This window comes from Taeniopygia guttata, chromosome 1, assembly GCF_048771995.1.
Source record: "Taeniopygia guttata chromosome 1, bTaeGut7.mat, whole genome shotgun sequence".
Lineage (NCBI taxonomy): Eukaryota > Metazoa > Chordata > Aves > Passeriformes > Estrildidae > Taeniopygia > Taeniopygia guttata.
Window position 1 is genome coordinate 91,493,013 of NC_133024.1, and position 19,043 is coordinate 91,512,055.

A 19,043-nucleotide genomic window follows, 5' to 3' on the forward strand; every position below is an offset into this window, starting at 1 on the left:
AACAGTAATTTCATATTCAGTACCTGAAGATATGCCTAGGAAATGAGATTTCATGTTGGTGATTAAACTTAACTTATGCAAGTGTGCTGTAGAGAGCAGAGGTGGTCAAAGGAAGTGAGTGGGTTTTTGCTCTTAATTTGAATTCTTTACATAAGTAATTTGCTATCCTACATCACAGGAGATTCAGGATAGCTTCCTTTAGGGCAACCAACTCAATAAACGTACAAGATTTCCACACCTACTAGGGTGTGTAAAGAAACAAATATAGAAGAGTGCTTATTAACATGGTTTTTAAAGGAAGATATCAGATGTGTTTGTGAATTTTCTAGTATATCTTTCCAACTCTTAAGAAGCAGATGAGAATCAAAGTTGGCTTTGCATAAGCCATCAAGAAGTCATTCATGAAGGATCTCTGCTGAGAGCCTAAAGGCCTGTGTGAGCATTTGATGTAGCTATTCTCCCTGTTCTCAGCCTTTCTTTTTGATACAATTACATATTTTCTATAAATTATTACATAACTTAATATTCCTAACTACCGCTTTTGTACTTTAGGAGATTCTTGCAAAATACAGAGAAAAGGTATTGTCCAACCGCTTTTACATACTTAGTTTAAAAATAATGGTCTTCTGTACAGTTGAAATAAAAGGAAAATTTTTGATTTACATTCTGCAGCTGATGACTACTTGAGTTTTTAGTCATATATAATATTCAACCATATATATTTGAATATGTGAGATTTTGTTGTGAAAGGCCTCAAAAATTCAGTTTCTGTTCTTCATAGTTGGGCCTGTGATCTAGGCATATAAATCTTTTGTTAATTGTTGAAAGTAGAAATAAGTATCTTGTTAACATTCTAGAGGTTTTTTTTGTTTATATTCCACCTATCATTTGCTCTCAAAATTTTCATTCATTCAGAAAAGGGGAGAAATTACCAGAATCTGTGGTGGCTTATAGGTACAAAAATAAATGAAAGAAAAAGATGTGTGTAGTTGAGCCAGCATCTTCCAAGCCTCATAAAAGGGTTCATCAAATCTTGTGGTTTGCTGCAAGTGAGACTTGGGTGTTTTAAACAAAACAAAAAATCCCCACTGGTATAATGAGTGAATTTATTTTAATTTTTTCCCCTTCCTGATAGAGGCTGTTGCTTTTTAAAAAACTAGATCTCCAATTTTGTGAAACTAAAAAGGTCTCAAACTGCTCATTTACTCCACCCCTACCAGTATGATACCTTCTTATTTTCATGAGACTGTAAGACTGCCTTTGGGACGTGAGCTTTCCTTCCTGCAGCGGATAGCTGTATGTATGACATTTGTATTGTTTTCCCTATCTCCCTTGCTGTTTTGTGCCCTTTCCATGTTGTCCTGTTTGACTCCTTTTTTCACTTCAAGTCTTGGAACCACAGTGGAAGTGGAATAGTTGTCTTCTCTTTGAGTGGCAGAACACTTTGTGACTCGGAGATACTGCCCTAATTATGGAAGAAGAGGATGCAGTGCAAGCAAATCAGTGAGCAGTTCCCTTTCTATAAGCAGCTTCCCCTCTTGGCAGGGGGGTTGAATGGTCAGACACTGGACAGAGGTAGCATTGCCCTTTGTAGCTTATTTGTTAAAAAGCTCAGAACTGAGTTGTTTAAGATTTTTAGCACTACTCCTTTTGTACCAGGTTGGAGAACAATAATAAGATTATGTACCATGCCTCTTGTCTGATTGCAGTTTCTTTAATTCTCAAATTAATTCTCCTAAACTGTGGATATTACCTATGCTCTTTCTTGTGTAGGCAGAGAAACTGGAAGGAGAATTAGAAGGGAGAAGTAGCGCCAGAAATGTAAAGACCATTTGTTCATCTTAGTATAAGCTCTGAAAACACAAGTCACACATCCTGTGATAATATTATCTTAATGTTTTGAACAATAAATATATTCCCACAAAACCCAGGTAGCAGCACTGTCTGAGACAGTTTCCCACTTCTGATACTTGCTGAAGGCAGCCCACTGGATAACCAGAACTACCTCCTGCTTTTGACAAATAGCAACTATTTAGAAGCACCCAGTGAAGGTTTCAACTGAATAGAAACTGGTGGTAGCTGGTAAGTAATAGAATCAGTTATACTTTTCTTCAAGGTTAATTGTGCATGAATTCATTGCTTGTGTTCTTAGTTGAGAACCTGCCTATAAATCATTGAAAATGTTGAAATAAATAATAATAAGTGAGCTAATTTTATGTCCCATGTTATTGAGTTTCTCTAGGAAAAAGTCAAACAGTAGACTTTTGAATTCAGTTTGCAAGATCCATGGGCTTTATTTCTACACATTTAGTAAAGTTTAAATATTTTTCAAATTACTGGTGAAGGATGGTTTAAAGTTAAACTCAGTGTTACAAACCAGGAGCTAGCTTATAGTTATCTACTGTGCCTCAGTTCCATTTCACCAAAGGATGACTTAACCTTAAATAAGAGGCTCTTGCCAAAGTAACTGCAGGGGCAGACCAGCTGTGGGTATCTGCTATTGACCTGATAACCAGAGCTTCCTGAAGCATTTTGGACAACTGTGTTTTTTGTTATGTGTGCAAGAATCGTTCCTCACTTTGGAAACATGTGACACAGAAGGTCACTTCTTGCAAAACAGCCTGCCAGCTCTCAAGTGTGTTTTTGTGTAACCTGGGCTCTGTTTTTTAGGATGTGAATGTTGTGATTCGTAGATGCCTTTCCTTCCCCCTCCTCACCTAGTAATGATCAGTGATAAATACCAGCATTTAGCTGCTGGCTTGCACTAATTTCAGTTCTGTAAAAGCTAGGTCTCTAGAAAAGCTTCTAGTTCTCTTCTTTCTGTCCTCTATTCCTAATCAACCTGGAAACATACTAGTAGGATAAAAGATTTATGCAAGTAGTGCTTGAGGGGCTACCTACATATGAGCCTAGTAATTAATTTTATCTTCAAAAGGAGCGTGGCCGATATACTTGAGTCCCTCTCTATACTGCAGTGTCCCATGCATGTACTGAACAAAGCTGTGCTGCAGCTGTGGAAGAAGAGAATGGTCTGTGGCTGTGTGGTAGGGTTGGAAGATGCATTCCCATGGGTATGTGACCTTCCAGACTGATTACTAAAGGCTAAAAATTCTTGCTTCTGGTGGTCTGATATTATGGTAGGAACAGCCTGTAGATCCCTGAAACTGTCTAAATAAGGGACTTCTTGCAGGTTTCTAAAAGCCTCTGGCTGATGTCCTGGGATGGCCCTGAAGTAGAGCACTGAGGGGTAGAGCTGGGTTCTGTTGGCCTGTCTTTGCTGCTAGTGCTTTTGAAATATTAATGGAAGGAGTTATGAAAGTGGGGCTGATGGAAAATAGGCACTACCATAGCTAATGCTATGTAAATGAATCTAGAATGCTTTGGGTTGGAAAAGATCTTAAAAATCATCTAGTTTCAACCCCCTGTCATGGGCAGGGATATACCATCCACTTGATCAGCTTACTCAGGGCCCCATCCTGCCTGTTTTCGGACATTTCCAGGGGTGGAGTACCTACAGCCTTTCTGGGCAACAAGCTCTGAAGCTTTCCTGTGCGTCTGTGGAAGAAAGCTAACTTACTGTGTTACCATGTGTGACTCCTGTTAGGTGGATGTCCACAAAAGAGTTCACAGCTGCTTCTTGATGGTTTGGCTTCCTATTCATGGGAAGAAGGGAAATAACTGACAGCCAGGAGGCAGAAATACATAGAATGTGTTTGAGGTTAAAGTGATAATATGGAAAAAGAAGACTGTTCTTGAAACAGTAGACCATTAAATTTTGTGTATGGTTGGATACAAAATTTAATCCAAAGAGGGTCTGCAATTAGTAACAGTAAACTTCTTGTTGTTACTAAAATGACAATTCCCTAATTAAGATATTTATTAAGTTCACGGTGTTTCCTCACTCCAGAAATGGTGTATTGTACTGATTGTCTTGCTACGTATGTAGTTAACCCTTCTGCAAAACATCCTATGGGGAATTTTGATTTTTAAAAAAGAGGTTGTAATGCACTAAGTCTATAGCAAAGTTAAAATGTTAATGAGGAAGTTAAAAAAACTAACTTGGCTTAAAACAGGAATAACGAATGAAGAAAAACAGGAAGAATTTCTTGTTTGTGAGGCAGTGGCAGACTCTGACTTAACAGTTCTTTGCTGAGAGCTAGCAGGAATGCTGATGAGTAGAATTTCAGAGTGCTCATTGAGATACATCTTAACTAAGCTCCAAGCACCCTCTTGCTTACTCTGCCCCATGGGGATGGGGAAGAGAACTGGGGGAGTAAAAGTGAGAAAAGTTGTAGGTTAAGACAAGGACAGTTTAGCAAGTAAAGCAAAAGCTGCATGCGCCAGCAAAGCAAAAGAAGGAATCCATTCCTCACTTCTCATTGGTAGGTAGTTGTTCAGCCATCTCCAGGGAAGCTGGGCTTCATCATGTCTATCAGCCATTCCAGTGTCTGTCACCTTCTGTGAAGAGATTATTCCTTAATGTCCAACCTGAATCTCCCCTGGTGCAGCTTAAGTCTGTCCTCTTGTGCTGTTGCTGGTTACCCAGGAGAAGAGGCCAAATCTTCACCTGGCTACACCCTCCTTTCAGGTGATTTTAGAGGGTAATAAGGTCCCTGCTGAACCTTCTGTTCTGCAGGCTAAACAGCCCCAGCTCCCTCAACCTCTCCTCACAGGACATGCCCTGTTGACCAGCACTCCCAGGTCCTTTTCTGCTGTGCCACTTTCCAGCCACTCTGCCCCGGCCTGTACTGCTCCCTCGTGTTGTTGCTGCCAAGTGCAGGACCTGGCCCTTGGTCTTGTTGAACCTCATGCCACTGGTCTCTGCCCATTGATCCAGCATGTCCAGGTCCCTCTGCCAAACCTTCCCACCCTCCCACAGATTGACCCAACATGGGATTGTCTGTGGACTTGCTGGAGGTAGATTCAGTCTCCTCATCCAGATAATCCAAAAAGATATTGAACAGGACTAGGTCCCACCCCGATCCCTGGGGAATACCATTGGTGGCCAGATGCCAGGTAGATGCAGCACCATGTCCTGGGCCCAGCCATCCATCTGGTTCTTAGCCCAGCAGAGTGCTTTTTCCCAAGACGTGGGCTGCCAGCTCTTGGAGTGTGCCATTGGAGGCAGTGTCAAAGGCTTTGTTGAAGTCCGGGTAGGCTACATCATCTTTCAGCACACAGGGATGGCCTGCTTGTGCATCTTCAAGTTTTCTTTTTTAAGGTACATATTGGTTAAAGTATGTATTAACTATTAAAGTTAAAAATGAGAAACAGGAAATTTTCTAATGCTCTGCTGCTTAGCAATAGCTAAAATATCCCTGTGTTATCTATGCAGTTTCCCAAATCAGCAGCACAAATCCCAAACACAGCCCCATACTGGGTACTGTGAAGAAAATTGACTCAGCTCCAGCCAAACCAGTACTCCTAATCTATCTATTTATCTAATCTAATCTACCTAATATGCCAGTTCCTTATTGAGCAATATAAAACCTCCAGCAAGTGTGGAGTGACCTCCTGGCCCTGCAGTGCCAGTCAGACCGTGCTAAAGTACACCTGGCCACGCATTCCTGCCTGAGCTCAAGAGCTGCTTCTCAGTTTGAAGAGCAAGCTTCAGGAAGGAGTGTGGGCTTTGAGGGTCTCCTTTGAGTGACTCAGAAGTTAAGGACCTGGCAACACCCTCTGCTAGGAAATTGTGTAGGGAAGTGGGTGTCACTATGGGACATGGAATGAGTACACAGAAGCCTGGTGAGTTCAAGAGAGAAAAAGACCAAATTTTATTTCTGACCTCGCAATATGTAGAATTCCAAAAGTGACAGTAGATTGGAGGATGAAATTGCTACTTTTCCAACCACACTGGTCAAACCAACAGTCCATCAATTCTCTCCTCCCACAAAGAAGAATGCAAACCAATCATTATTTACATGAATGTGTGTGAGAAACTCTAGTAGAAATATGTAAAGATCAGAAGGCATATAAAACTTTTAGAAGAACTTTAAAATTTCAAAAGATCTATGAAAGAAAGCTTAACACTTTTCAAAGTCAGGGCAACAAGTGCCTTCAGTGTAAATTAAGGGAAAAAATATCAGTTTTCAGGTACTGCAAAGAAAGACCAGCTGCTTTTAGAACTCACCCCGTGGAAAATGAATTGTTTTCTGTAGAAGGTACTTTTCTTTGAGGAAATGAATTTGTGTTTCAGCAGGTGTTAAAGCTGAAAAGCTTCTCCCACAGGCCAGAAGCGCGTATCTTGCCTAGGTCAGGTTGTTGTACAGCCCTGTCCTGTAACTGGTCTCTGTTACTCCGTTACTCACTGTTCAGCAGGATTTGACTGTCAAGCTCTGCTGCTGCAGTTCAGTGTCTAGTGATACTGCTTCCTGCAGAACTCTTCCAAAGTAAATCCAAGGTTTTGTTTTTCCCCCTCCCCTTATATTTTTTTCCAAATCATATTTTGCTGAAGGAAAGCTGCCAAATGACCATTTCTTTCTGAGCAGCAGTTTCAACTTTTCTTTTAGACACATAGTTTCAGAAGAATTTTACATCAACGCTTTTTTACTTACTTGGACTTAAATTTCTAGTTTCATTCTTGCATTCCTGCTCTCATTTCAGTAAAGGCATATAGGAACTTCATGAATTTAACTTAATAAGCTTAATTTAGCACTCTGCTACATTTTCAGTAGACATGGTGTTGATGCTAGATTTCAGTAGGAGTCCTGGTGGAGCATTTGCTTTTAGATAGGATGGTAGTGTCCCATCAATCTGTTTGGCCCTTATTTCTTTTGCCAGATATCAGTGTTGAGATAAAACATTTCCCTTCACAGCTGTGACATTTCAGAGAGAAACATTTTTTGTGTCATTTTTTCAATTTGTGTTGAAGGTGCACCTTGTGGTACGCTTGCTTGTCTGGCAGGCCTAAGATTCATTCTGTTCATCTTCTACAAGGCCCTACCCTTCCAGGCAGCTGAAAATACATCACGTGCTTGAATCTTCTGGGGTTATCTCCTTTTTGAAGGAATGAACACTGTACATCAAGAGAGATAAATAAAATGAATGGCTTGAAAAAAGTAAACCCAGCTAGCTACATGTAAAAGTTATTCAAAGGATTGAATCAGTGGAATCTTTAGCTACAAATAGGGTTGTTTTTTTTTTTTTAATGTGGGTCTAGCCAAAGTTTTTGTTGGCAAAAGCATGCTATATAGTGTGGTTAGGAGGTTTTCTCTGTGTCTCTGTGTAATGCTGTGTACTGCTAGACATAATATGGTTAAGTTTAAAACTTTGGATAGAAAGCATATTCGTGTTTTTATGAAATGTGATCGCTTTGGATGGAAAGCATACTGTTTCTATGGGAACATCTATTTTGAAATTAAAATTCTCGTGATTTCAGAAGCTCAGTCTTAATTTCATTTTTAGAATGGTAAGTTCTGATTTATTCTTGGCAGGAAGAAAAATTATTTTGCATTTATGTAGCAGAACAGATTCCAGGTATTCTTTTGTTCCAGAAAAGCTGAAACTAGTAGGCTAAACTTTGTAGACAATAGGAATCTTCTCTGATACTACTTCTCCTTTATATAGGCATTGGGCAGCTGAAGGCATTGGTGATTACAGAAACCTTTAGTCCAAAGGCACTGAGTTTGTAAGTCTCTCTATAAAAAGACAATTGCAGCTAAAAATACACAGTCTAAACAAACGTATAAGGCTGCAATGAAGAGAGACTAATGTGGGGTGCTGGCAACATGTTAAGCTAGATTCATTGGGCAACAGTGTGTTTTGCAAGGTCCATTGAGTTGCTAGTAGATGGCAAACCAAGCTCTTGGTACCTTGTGCTGTCCCAGAACCTATGAGCTGTTCTGGAAAGTACAGGAAGTGTAGGGAGAGATAAAAGTCATCAAGAATTTAGGTAACACTGTGACTTCAGTGAGATCCTTTTTACATTCTTGGTAATAAAATAATATGGAAAGATGGGAGAAGAGAGCTACAGGTAGGATTTTTAGTTCAGAGAAATAAGCCAGAGGCAAAGAGTCTGAGTGAAAATATATTAATTTCTCTGAGTAATTAAAGAGGTTAAGCCATGGGGGAATACCTTTTAGGAGGAGTGTGGAGTTTTTCTGGGATTTGGGGAATGTGGTGTTTTTTTAGTGTAGCGTTTGAGGGAGGGGCATTTGTTTTTTGAACAGATTACTTTGTAAAGCTGAAAGTCTATCCAAACTCAGAATCTGAAAGCTGAACTCCAACAAGCTAATTGGTGGGATACTAACTTTCCTTTCTGTAGATATTTTATAGAATACAAATTCAAAGTCACAAGACAAGGACAAGGACTGAGTGAAATTCTGTAATCTCCATTATGCAGGAGGTAAAATTTGAATTAGGATTGCAATTGGTCTCTGATCATGCTCTGTAAATGTTCTTTTCCTTTATGAATTTTTAAAAATTTTCTCTTTTATTCTCTCCCACGTAAACTTGATCTCCCCCTTTCATTGAGTGTGTCTGTCATTGGGAACCAGAAATGCAAGCCTTCACTATCAGTTATGGAATGAAAATGGACAAACTGCTCTTCAGGGCTGGATTAAAAAGGTTTCTGGGAATATTTAAACTAATTAATGATCAAATAATGCAGAATTTGACAAGATGACTGAGGGATGTTTATTGTATTTGAGCTGTGGGTGAGAAGGCTTCATCTATGGTAATCAGTTTTTTTGGATACCTCTGGGACTCAGAATGCTCTGCAGGATGTAACTGATTGGCACCTGTGCAAGCTGCTAGGCATCTGCTTTTAGTTTAACTGCCTTTAGAAAATTAATCTTTTACTTAAAAGCAGATTTCTCCATAAACTGTTACACTGTAACTGTCAAAAAGACCAGGAAATTTTTACCCATGTTTCAGTTGTTCGTTATTTGGAGGCGTGCTGTAAATTAAGGCTACACGGCTTTTGAGGCTTTTCTTCCACACATCAGAAAAAGGTGGTGACTAGCCTTTTATTTTGGAGTTTCTACCAGAATATGCCTAGATTAATAATCTTCTTGGAGATTATGAAATAAAACTAATCTGCAGCAAAAAAAATCCCTTTATTTTCTGTTTTGTGATTATTACTAAAGAGGGGTTTGTGTGTGCCTTTTTGTGAAGAAAAGCATATTGCAACAACTCATATTCTTCAGATAACGCTCAGATGATCCTGTAAATCATTAACCACATCTTGCAGAGTTTGACATGTGATGTGCAGCACACCACGCTGGCATTCTTGCATAACTTCTCAGTGTGTTTTTTGTCCTAACAATAAAAGGCCCATTGAAGTGAACTTCTTTGGAAGAATTGTTTTATGTGAATTGTGCCAAAATATCACTTTTGGAATGTTAATTGAATTGATGTTATAATAAAAATTAGAGAGTCAGTTAAAACTGCCTGACCTATTGGTATACTTCAACTTTGACAAAGGAAAGATGTTCTTGGAAAGGTCAAGGGCATAAAGGGGATTTTTCTCCCAACAAACCAGGGCTTTCTTGAGTGGATTGGCCTATAAAAACAGGAAGCACAGCCGAAATAGAATTATGAGCACTTTCTGCTGGTGAGAACCATAAAGAGGAACACGTTAATGGTAGTTTGTGCTGTTGTTTATTTCAGCCAGTTAAGATGAGATCTTGACACTGCATAAAAATCTTACAGGCAGGTGTCAAGATGGTGGGGCCAGGCTTTTCAGTAGTGCCCAATGAAGGCATAAGGGCAGAAGGTACAAATCAAAATGCAGGAAGTGTAATCTAAATATTAGGAAAATATTCTGTACTTTGAGTGTGATAGAGCCCTGGAACAGACTGTCCAGGTAGGTTTGGAATCCTCCTTATCTGGAAATGTTCACAACCTGCCTGGAATTATCTTGTGCAACCTGCTCTAGGCAAGCCTGCTTCAGCAGGGAGGTTGGACTTGATTTCCAGAGGTCCCTTCTAACCCCAACCATCCTGGGATTTGTGTAATTTTCCTTTTGTAAATGCTCTAAACAAACAATAAGCTTGAACCTGTAAAGAAATATAGGCAGCATTCATTTTAGCAAAGTTATTAACCCTTTTTAAGGGAAGAAAGAAAGTAGGTGAAGTGGGTAGAATTTTAGTGCAAAATCTTCCACGTATTTGGTATTTGTTGGTCCTTGCTGGAACATGTCCTTCAAATCTTATTTATGGCATATTAGTTAGCTTTAGGGGTAGAGGAAAGAAGTGGGCTAAAAGAAATCTGCATAAAGCTTTTTTCATTAAAGGTATTACTATTCTTATGTATGAAGTATAGTTGAATTTCCATTTCCAGTAAGTAATCACCCCGTTTTTCTGTATTTCAGATGCCTTCTAGTGATTATTTTTGTTTATAATTATTCTGAATTAATTCCTTTCCTAGAAACACTGATTGTGGTGAGGTTTTTTTATTTGTTTAGCAACACAATTTTTGCTTTTGGTACTCTTAGATAAAGCAGAGGAAGAATGAGCTGCATTTCTTAATGCACATGGTAGGTGCTGGTGCAGACTAACCTCCTGGAGGGTAGTTTGTCTTCTCTTGGCAGAATCTTAATAGCTAATTTAGATGCCCATAAGGATGTTGGCTTTGTTATTTAAAGAAATAGAAATAAAGGATGAGGTTTATTTTTTCCCTTGCATATTGTATTAGAGACAGAATCCCTAGTGAAAGGCCTTGATGCTTAATAATGCTATTAATTTCATCCAGATTTTCCTGAAACCTGTTATAGATTTTCCTCTTATTCCATGGATAATATATATTGTAATATCTGTTAGTATTCCTGCATAAGTTTGCTTCCAAAGAGAAAAGTGTTAATGCTCTTTAAAAAAATGTGTTTAAGAATTAGCCCTTTCTCACAGTCCTTCACTTATCTCTGTGTATTTTTCCTAGATTTTTATTTCTATCATAATTTAGATTCACTAGTAACTAGAGCTTACATATATTCTTGGATGTGTGTTATCCCAGACACTGTTGGATCACTGATGGTAGTTTAGTATTCTTCTAAAAAAATATCTCTTTAATATTTTAATTTATGTAGAAGGGTACAGCTTAATCTCTCAGGATAAAAGTCATGCTGGGGAACCATAGCTCATAAATATAGGATTATAGTGCCAAGGCATTTCCTATTTTATTAAAACTTTCTCTGCTTCCAGTTAGATGACTACTTGGATTTTCTTGAGTAACTTTATCCAGTTGTCCAGGCCCAAATTAGATCTATTAAACTGAATTTTTAATACTGGATAGAATTCTATTCTATAGCCTGCCAGTAGATTGTATAAAATTTCTGAATGTGAATTCAGTGGGGGACTAGGTTATAGTGACATAATGTAATGCCACTTCCAGATCAGGAAAATAATGTTACATTCCTCCTGTATAGCAGCAGCACACTGCATTCTCGAGATCTGCCTTTTATTCAAATGTCATGAAGTTAAATGTATTAGAAAGTATCTTCTGCTTCACTGCTTGCAGTTCATGAGGCTTTCTCATCTGTGGCAGTCAGCTCAAATACATCGTTGGCTCCTCTGAATCTGGGACTTCCCTCCATTGGGATATTATGATCTTTTTATGGGAAGAGATTTGTAGCACTTGGAACTAATGTCCAGAGCATATTTGCCTTCCTGACCACCAGCCTCCAGGGCAGGAGAAGCAGCTCGTGCAGTACATTTCCTTTATCTATCTAAAAGCAGCAGTATAAATACCTAAATGCTGTCAGGCTTGGCTCTTAGCTTTGGATCTAAGCTTGTGAATGACCTCTGTGATAAGGACTCTGTGGGTGTGTATATATTGGTAGGAAGAAGGAGTCATGTGCAACACGATGGTGCTTTTACATGTGTTTGTGTTTTAATTCGAAGTGAAAATAAAAATGTTATAAAGACTGAAGTTGTGTTGTTTCTATTTATTTTAAAAGTGTTTTTAAATAACCTCCATTTTCTAAGACCAAACCTAAGGGTGTTTAAGTAATTCATAGGAAATGATTGTGCAGTGTGAAAGTTCTAGTCTTTCTAGTCATTGATTTTGTGTCCAAGGGGCACATTTGTTAGTGGAAGTGTGGTATTTCTAAGTAATTAAAGCTGACTGGAGGACAGGGCTCGGTTTGGTCATGATTTCTTGTCTTGCTTAAATGAGAAGTGAATGACTGCTTCTGGTTCGTGTGGGTTGTGTTCTCACACTGAGCTGCTGTTTTGCAGAAGGAGATTTAGAAGACTAAAATAATTCATGTTTGTAGAGTGGGGATGTTTGGAGGGTCTTGGCAATTTCAGACTCCTTCATAACCCAAAGTATTTGCTCATTAAGTAAAAACTGCATAGATTTAAGGGAAGAGATGATTTCTTTCACAAATTTAAGTCTCCTATTATGAGATAAAGATTCTTGAGTTAATAATTCAGAATAAATTGTGTTTAGAAGTGGAGTAGGCATGTCTCAATCATGTATTACTTTGAGCTCACTTTCTTGACTGTTTTTTGATGTTTTCTTCTTGGAGAGCTTTATGAAAGAATTTTCCTTTGTTCATTGTTCACTTATCCCATGTGGTAGATATTTTCTTCTTCCATGTGTGTAGCTCTTTCTACTTTAAAACATGCAAGTAAAGCCCTTTGGGTATTAAGATCACTACTCTCCTGTGTTTATGTTATATTCTGCTTTGGCCAAGACATACACATCTAATTTTAATAACTTAAATAGAATCTGCTAAAATAGGGCACAGTTCATGCAGTGAATGTTGATTCATATCTAAGTAATGAGCATAAACAAAATAAATGTCATCTTGGTTTTTAGCAGAGCTAGACATGTGTTGCATACTGAAGCTTCAACATATGCAAGTGTCTTCTGTAGTGCAGCTGAAATGAATTTTATCATTACTTAACTGTAATTGCTTTTGTGGTTGGTGGTTGTTTTTTTCTGGGGAGAGGTAGGGGGTGTTGTGTTGGAGTTTTTTGTTTATTTGGATTTGTTGGTTTAATTATTTAGTTTCTCTCAGTCTCGGAGACTATCATTCCATGGGGAATTTTGTCTTGAAGAAAAACCAAGTGTTGGCATTTCTCTGGCAGATCAGGAAATCATATATTCTGACAGCTCCTGGATGGGTAGAAATTGGACTCTCCCGTCCTTTGTGACTCATGTTTCCACAAATTTCTATTTATGTAATCCTTGTTAATCCTTTGAGATGGAGAGCTTTATTTTTATCCCCAAGTAACCACAGATGTAGTCCGGTTCTTAACAAAGCTCCTGACTTCAAGGGAAATATGATAAAGCCACCTACAAGAAATAAATACCAACCTTGAACAAGGTAATGAAGAACCCTGCCTTCATCACTCTCAAAACTTGACAGCCTGACTCCTATGTGGGCAGGAGAATTTTCCTGAAACCTTTAGGGACCTTTACTGTTTGTTCTCTGCTAGTCATTACCTATCTTGGTTTATGTGCACAAATAGAAATCTCAGTTCTTAGCAAAATTGTTTCCCCTGATGTCCTTTAAAGGGTCACAACTTTACTGCCTTGTCTGTGAACAGAAAAAAATGTTGTTCCCTTTTCAAAAGGGATCTTTGTCTACTCTTGTGATTGCGAGGCTGTTCCTGCTGAGGTAACTCCTCAGCACAAGGGTCACCCTTTGAACCCTCATCTACTGCAGCTGAATCCTCAAAGCTCATTTCTTTCTAATTCTGATTTCTGTGCTTTGTCATGGGTTTCATACTTTCTCTTTTCTTTCCTCTTCTAGCTATCTCCCTAGGGCACAGTTCCTATTCCTCTCAGTGTACACTCAAGTTCAGACTCCTAAAAAGCAGAAAGAAAATCTGAAAGACAAAAGCTAGCTCATACCTTGTGCTTCTGTTAATTCCTCTCTACTGTTCAGATTACAGTACAAAACACAGTGAAAATCCTTGGAAGGTACCTGGTTTATAGACTGAGCACTTCCTGGACAATTCTGCAATCTTGTGCAATTTTAATGCAATGGTGGCATGCCTCTGTAGCCCACCTTTGTGTACTTTTCCCCACTAAATATTTGCCTTAGGAACTGAGTTATGCTGCCACTTGGATTATGATATCAGAGTAGAATCACTACTTTTTTTCAGTACCTTATTGAAGACCTTTATAGCTCTTTAATAGTCATTGTGTTTTATTCCCTCCAGACTGAAAGTAGCAGCCTGTTTTGCATTCTTGTACATGCTCAACACCGAGAGATTTAAAACTACTTCTTCCAATAGAAGTTTTCTTGAAAGAGTTTGTCTGTGTGAAGTTGTGCCACTTCAGAAGTTGTGGTGAAAGCCTTTGAAGAGGTGGTAGGTAAGGAGCATTAAAATCTGGCTTCTGCTCTCATAAACATCCACAGCAACTTCATGGGCTACTTTGGATACCATGCTCTGGGCTGTGGGCAGGCAGAGAGCTCCGAGAGCAGCATTGAGGTGCTGCTGTTGTCAGTGAATCCCACAGCTGAAAGGGATTGGGATGCTTGGATGGGAGAAAGCATTCACAGGGGCTGCTGCCTTCCACCTGAGAGATCAAAGTGCTGTAGGAGGCCTTAAGTTCAAGTCTTAGTACACTTTAAATCTAGCCTTGCTTATTTTTCAGTCCAGCCTCTTGCAAGGTCTGCTTTTCCCTTCTTTCTTTGTTAGGTTCATTACAAACTTTATGGTGCTGAGGTCCATTTGGCTTAAAACTCTTTGATTTGTTTATGACAGCCACTGTGCAACTTTGAAAATGCTCATTGGTGGTGCTGCCTCTGAGTGGCTGAAGTCTCCAACAGGATGACTTGATGGAAGACCTTCTGGAAAGCTAATGGTGCTACAAATAGGGATACAGCTGTAGAGTTGTTGAACTGCTCTAAACACAATGAAATACAAAGATGAAAAGGAAATGAAAATTAGTTTTTGGTTGCTTGGTTTTCAGAATTTTCCCTGATGTTTTGCCTTTGTGGTTGATTTGGTGGTTCTTGCAATTCCTTTGACTGTAAATTATTTGATAGTTCTTGCACTCTTCTCTGTTACCTTTATTTTTTTGAACAGGCAAAATTGTTTAATTGTTGGATTCAGGGCTTACTATTTAATGTAACTAATTGTATTAAAAAAATGTGGTTGGAGGGACCAGATGTGTCCAGAGGAAAAAATAACTGGCTGTAAGATGGGAATGACTGTTCTCATGCAGTAAGTTTTTCATCCTAATGTCTAATGCTATTTTGCCTGACACCTTGAGGACAGATATTAGTTTAAGTACTTTGTGTAGTTTTGGGATTTCCCCCCGTATTTAGAATTGTTCCAGCTTGCGTCAGAAGTGGTCTGTACAAGGAAACTGCTGCAAAAATACATCATGCAGTTTTTCTGCATGTTGATTGTGCTGTGAGGGTGAGCAGAGGAGACTATCTATAATTCTTGTGACATAATTAGTCCCTTATGCAAGATAAATTCTTACTGTTTCTTTCCCCCTTTCAACAATGTGTTAGTTATGGAAGTAGTCAGTTTGTAGTTGCCATGTAAAAGTGCCATGGTTTATATTATGCTGTGCAAGATTAGATTAGCATATAAATGACATAAAACAAGTAATAGTATTGTTCTACTGCTTGGTTGCTGTAGCAAATGAATCTGGGGGCTGCATTTTGTGGCTTAGGCATCTGAAGTGGGAGAAAAGGGGGAGATACATGTTCCATTGTGGTTTCCAGACCACAGTATAATCAGGGTCTGGGTGAGAACAAAATCAGCCATGGTACAAACTTTTATTGAAAACTTGGGGACATTTAAAGACTCAGTTGCAGTGCAACTGGAAGTACAACTTTAACATGAGATTGGAGAAAAAAAACATAAAAGGACTGACCTCCGCCATCCCTGCATCCCAATCTCCCTTACCCTTACTCAACATAACTACTTCATTTTTAAAAAAAAAGGGTATAGCTATTTTTTTTAAACTTCATTTTTTCCTACCTCCCAGATCATGAATTAAAGAATTTCTTTTGCTGAGGGAAAGCAAATCAGAGGTTATACCAAATTGCTCCTAAGCAATTTTCCATAAACTTTGCCTAACGATTTTCTGAATGCTGCTCACTGAACTTTTGACCTCTGCATGTTGTATGACTGCTATTAACAATTTTTCACTTTTTAGGGGAGTATTTAAATTACACGCATGTTTTTGTTGTGAAATCCTCACTTTCAGTGTGATGAGAAAGTAACTGTGGAACAGCTATTTATCTTTTCTCAGCATTACGCTTGAATTTGTAGACATCTGTTTCTGCCCTTTCTTCCAATCATTCACCAGCCTGAGAGATCCCACAATTTTTCTTCATGCAAATGTACTTTTGAGCATTTTACCAGCTTCCTTTTACTGCTCTTTACAGGGAACTCCGCACCTTTCCAAAGGTTTCTCTCTGGCAGTTGCCAGAGTTTCACTCAGTGTTAAAAGTGCAGTGAGATTTGGGTTTCATGTTCTAGCTTGAGGTTTCCCAGATCTGTTTTACTGAGAATGGTGAGCGCTGCCTCTCTTCTGGCAGCTGTAGAGTACATTTCGGATGTTTGTCGAAGGACTTGGTGCAGTCACTGTTCTGTTCCCACCTGGAGGTAGATTCTGAATTCCTTTCATACTGTGCATGTTCATGTGCAGATGTGTTTTCCCAATGTGTACTGACCTGCATTTTTCAGTGTGAATTTCTTCTGCCTTTCCTATTCCACAGTCATGTACAAGGATTTGATGATGAATCATTGATGATGATGAAATAGCTCATGGTGGTCAGTAGTTTTGTGCAGAAGACTAATGTAATCAGATCTCTTCCAGATTTTCTATAAATGAAGGCTCTGTTTGAAGGGATTGTATGAAAAGAGTTGGAAAATGATGTTTATTTTTAAACGTTCATAAGTGTGTAGTTGGCTCTTTTTTTTTTTTTTTTCTTTGTTATTCACACTTATGTAGTGACCTAAGGCTGATTCTGATGGCTGGTTGAAATCTAGTGTGTTTTATCTTTTTCTTGATACAGTTTTGGATAGTAAAACATGCAGCATATTCTACAGGTAGCAAGTATTTGGGGAAGGTGGCAGATCTCAATAGGAAGGAAAACACAGTTTGTCTTCTGCCTAATTTCTCTTAGTCCTGTTGCAACTACTGAAGAATATTATTTGCTTCCCAGGATTTAAAAAAGAGTCAATTTTGCCTTCTAAGTAATGAAGGACAACATCAAGGCTTACTCGGAGATGCTGGAAGGTAGTCCATGAGCAAGGGGAAAGAAATGTTTTAACTGTTGGTTATGGAGCAGTGGCCAGGGCAGCTTAAAAGATTAATTTCTCTTCGAATGTATTAGGATTTTCTGTATATTGTGTGTTTAATACTCTAAAAAATGAATGAAAACTGGTGGTGGGACAGATGAATATCACTACAGGCTGGATACTACAAGAGACTTCCTGTAAAGCCGAGGTACCTGAGAACTGTAGCATCAGATTGTACAGCTTACAAAATCCTTCAAAACTTAGGAACAAGTGGATTTTTGATTTTTGATACAGATTTCTGAAGTAGATGTACTTGAAAATTCATGCTGAATTTATAGGAGTAATAAATTCTAGCAGAACTTGAAACAGAAGAACTTTTTTGTTTGTAAATGGTGAGGTAGGTGGATGGGCCATTTGTGGGTGCAAGCAGGGTAGTAGTTAATATGACATAAATCAACTAGCATGCAATTTAATAAAAAGAAGCCAGTTTGGTTTTTTTTTCTGTCTGCAAGTATGAATGCTGCATGCGCTTCCTTGTTGACTTGTCTTTACAGATTCCCTTCTCTGAGACTGAGCAAGCAGTAAGCAGGGCTGTTCTGTGGCACTGTTGCTCTCTTATGGAAAAACAGAAGGAAAAAGTTGAAAGTGCTACAAGTAACACATTTTTACCTTCACTGCTTCATCCAGACTTGTGAAATTGGTTTAAAATTCCTTCAACTCTCTTACTTGGTTAATGATGTGTTTTCCAGCACGCTAACATTTGCTGTGTTTAAACCTTTGCCAGGACGGGAGCAGTTCCATGGCCTTGGGTCCATGTACTGCAGAGGAGCGGCTGCTGTGATCCTCACGTACGACGTGAACAGCCTCCAGAGCCTGACAGAGCTGGAAGAAAGATTCTTGGCGCTGACGGACAGTGCAAGTGCTGACTGCATTTTTGCTATTGTTGGAAATAAAGTTGACCTCAGCGATGACTGTACTTTACCACCGGATGAAAATAGACCTGAGAAGTCTGGTGCCAGCTGTGGCTCAAAGGTGCGAAAACAAGTCCATGCAGAGGATGCAATTGCACTCTATAAAAAGATACTGAAATACAAAATGCTAGATGAGAAGGATGTTCCAGCAGCTGAGAAAATGTGTTTTGAGACTAGTGCAAAGACAGGATACAAGGTGGACTACCTGTTTGAAACTGTGTTTGACATGGTAGTCCCAATAATCGTACGGCAGAAAGCTGAGGGGCCGCCGCAAACTGTTGACATCACGGACTACAAACCAGCCAAAAGGACAAAATCAGGTTGTTGTGCTTGAACCATCTATGTTACATAGAAAAGGGGAGGGATTTTTCACTCCAGCAAAATGAGGAATAAGAACTGCTTTCAGTTGACCAGAAAGGAAAAGTCAAGGAATAAATTGATTTAAATGGTGTATGCAAAAAAAAAAAGGAGAGAAACAGATAAATCTTCTGACCATTAAAGGCTTCTGGGAAGCTCTGTATATAAAAAAATGGGAATGCAAGTGAAATTATGGAGTAAGACTTGCCAGTTTCCATGGGCTCTGAAGACAAGGGGTGTATTATTAGAATGGGTATTGACAATCATTTGGACAGATTTGAAAGATTCTGATTTTTAGTGACTTGCCATTTTGCGTTGCATATAAATGATCTGTTTGTGTACTCTTGAAAATTTTCATATGATGATCTTTTCCCTTACGATTCTAACTTTGGAAGACTGAACACAATACTTTTTTATTCTTAAGGAAAAAAAGAAAATCCAGGTATATTTATATTTGTAGCTAATAAATCAATTGCAATCTTTTTATGTCATATATGACAGTGTACGATTCAGAAGCTGAACTATTAAAATCACTGTGGATATGTACCATTCA

The 19,043-nt window shown here is 38.7% G+C and overlaps 1 protein-coding gene across 1 annotated transcript in view; it reads left to right on the forward strand.

Moving 5' to 3' along the window:
- Window positions 1–19,043, forward strand: part of RAB20 (RAB20, member RAS oncogene family) — a 28,187-nt gene extending 9,144 nt beyond the window's left edge. The window contains exon 2 of the mRNA XM_002189500.7: window positions 17,947–19,043. Within this exon, the coding sequence (XP_002189536.3) occupies window positions 17,947–18,467 (521 nt within the window). The 3' untranslated portion in view covers window positions 18,468–19,043. The remainder of the gene's footprint in view (window positions 1–17,946) is intronic.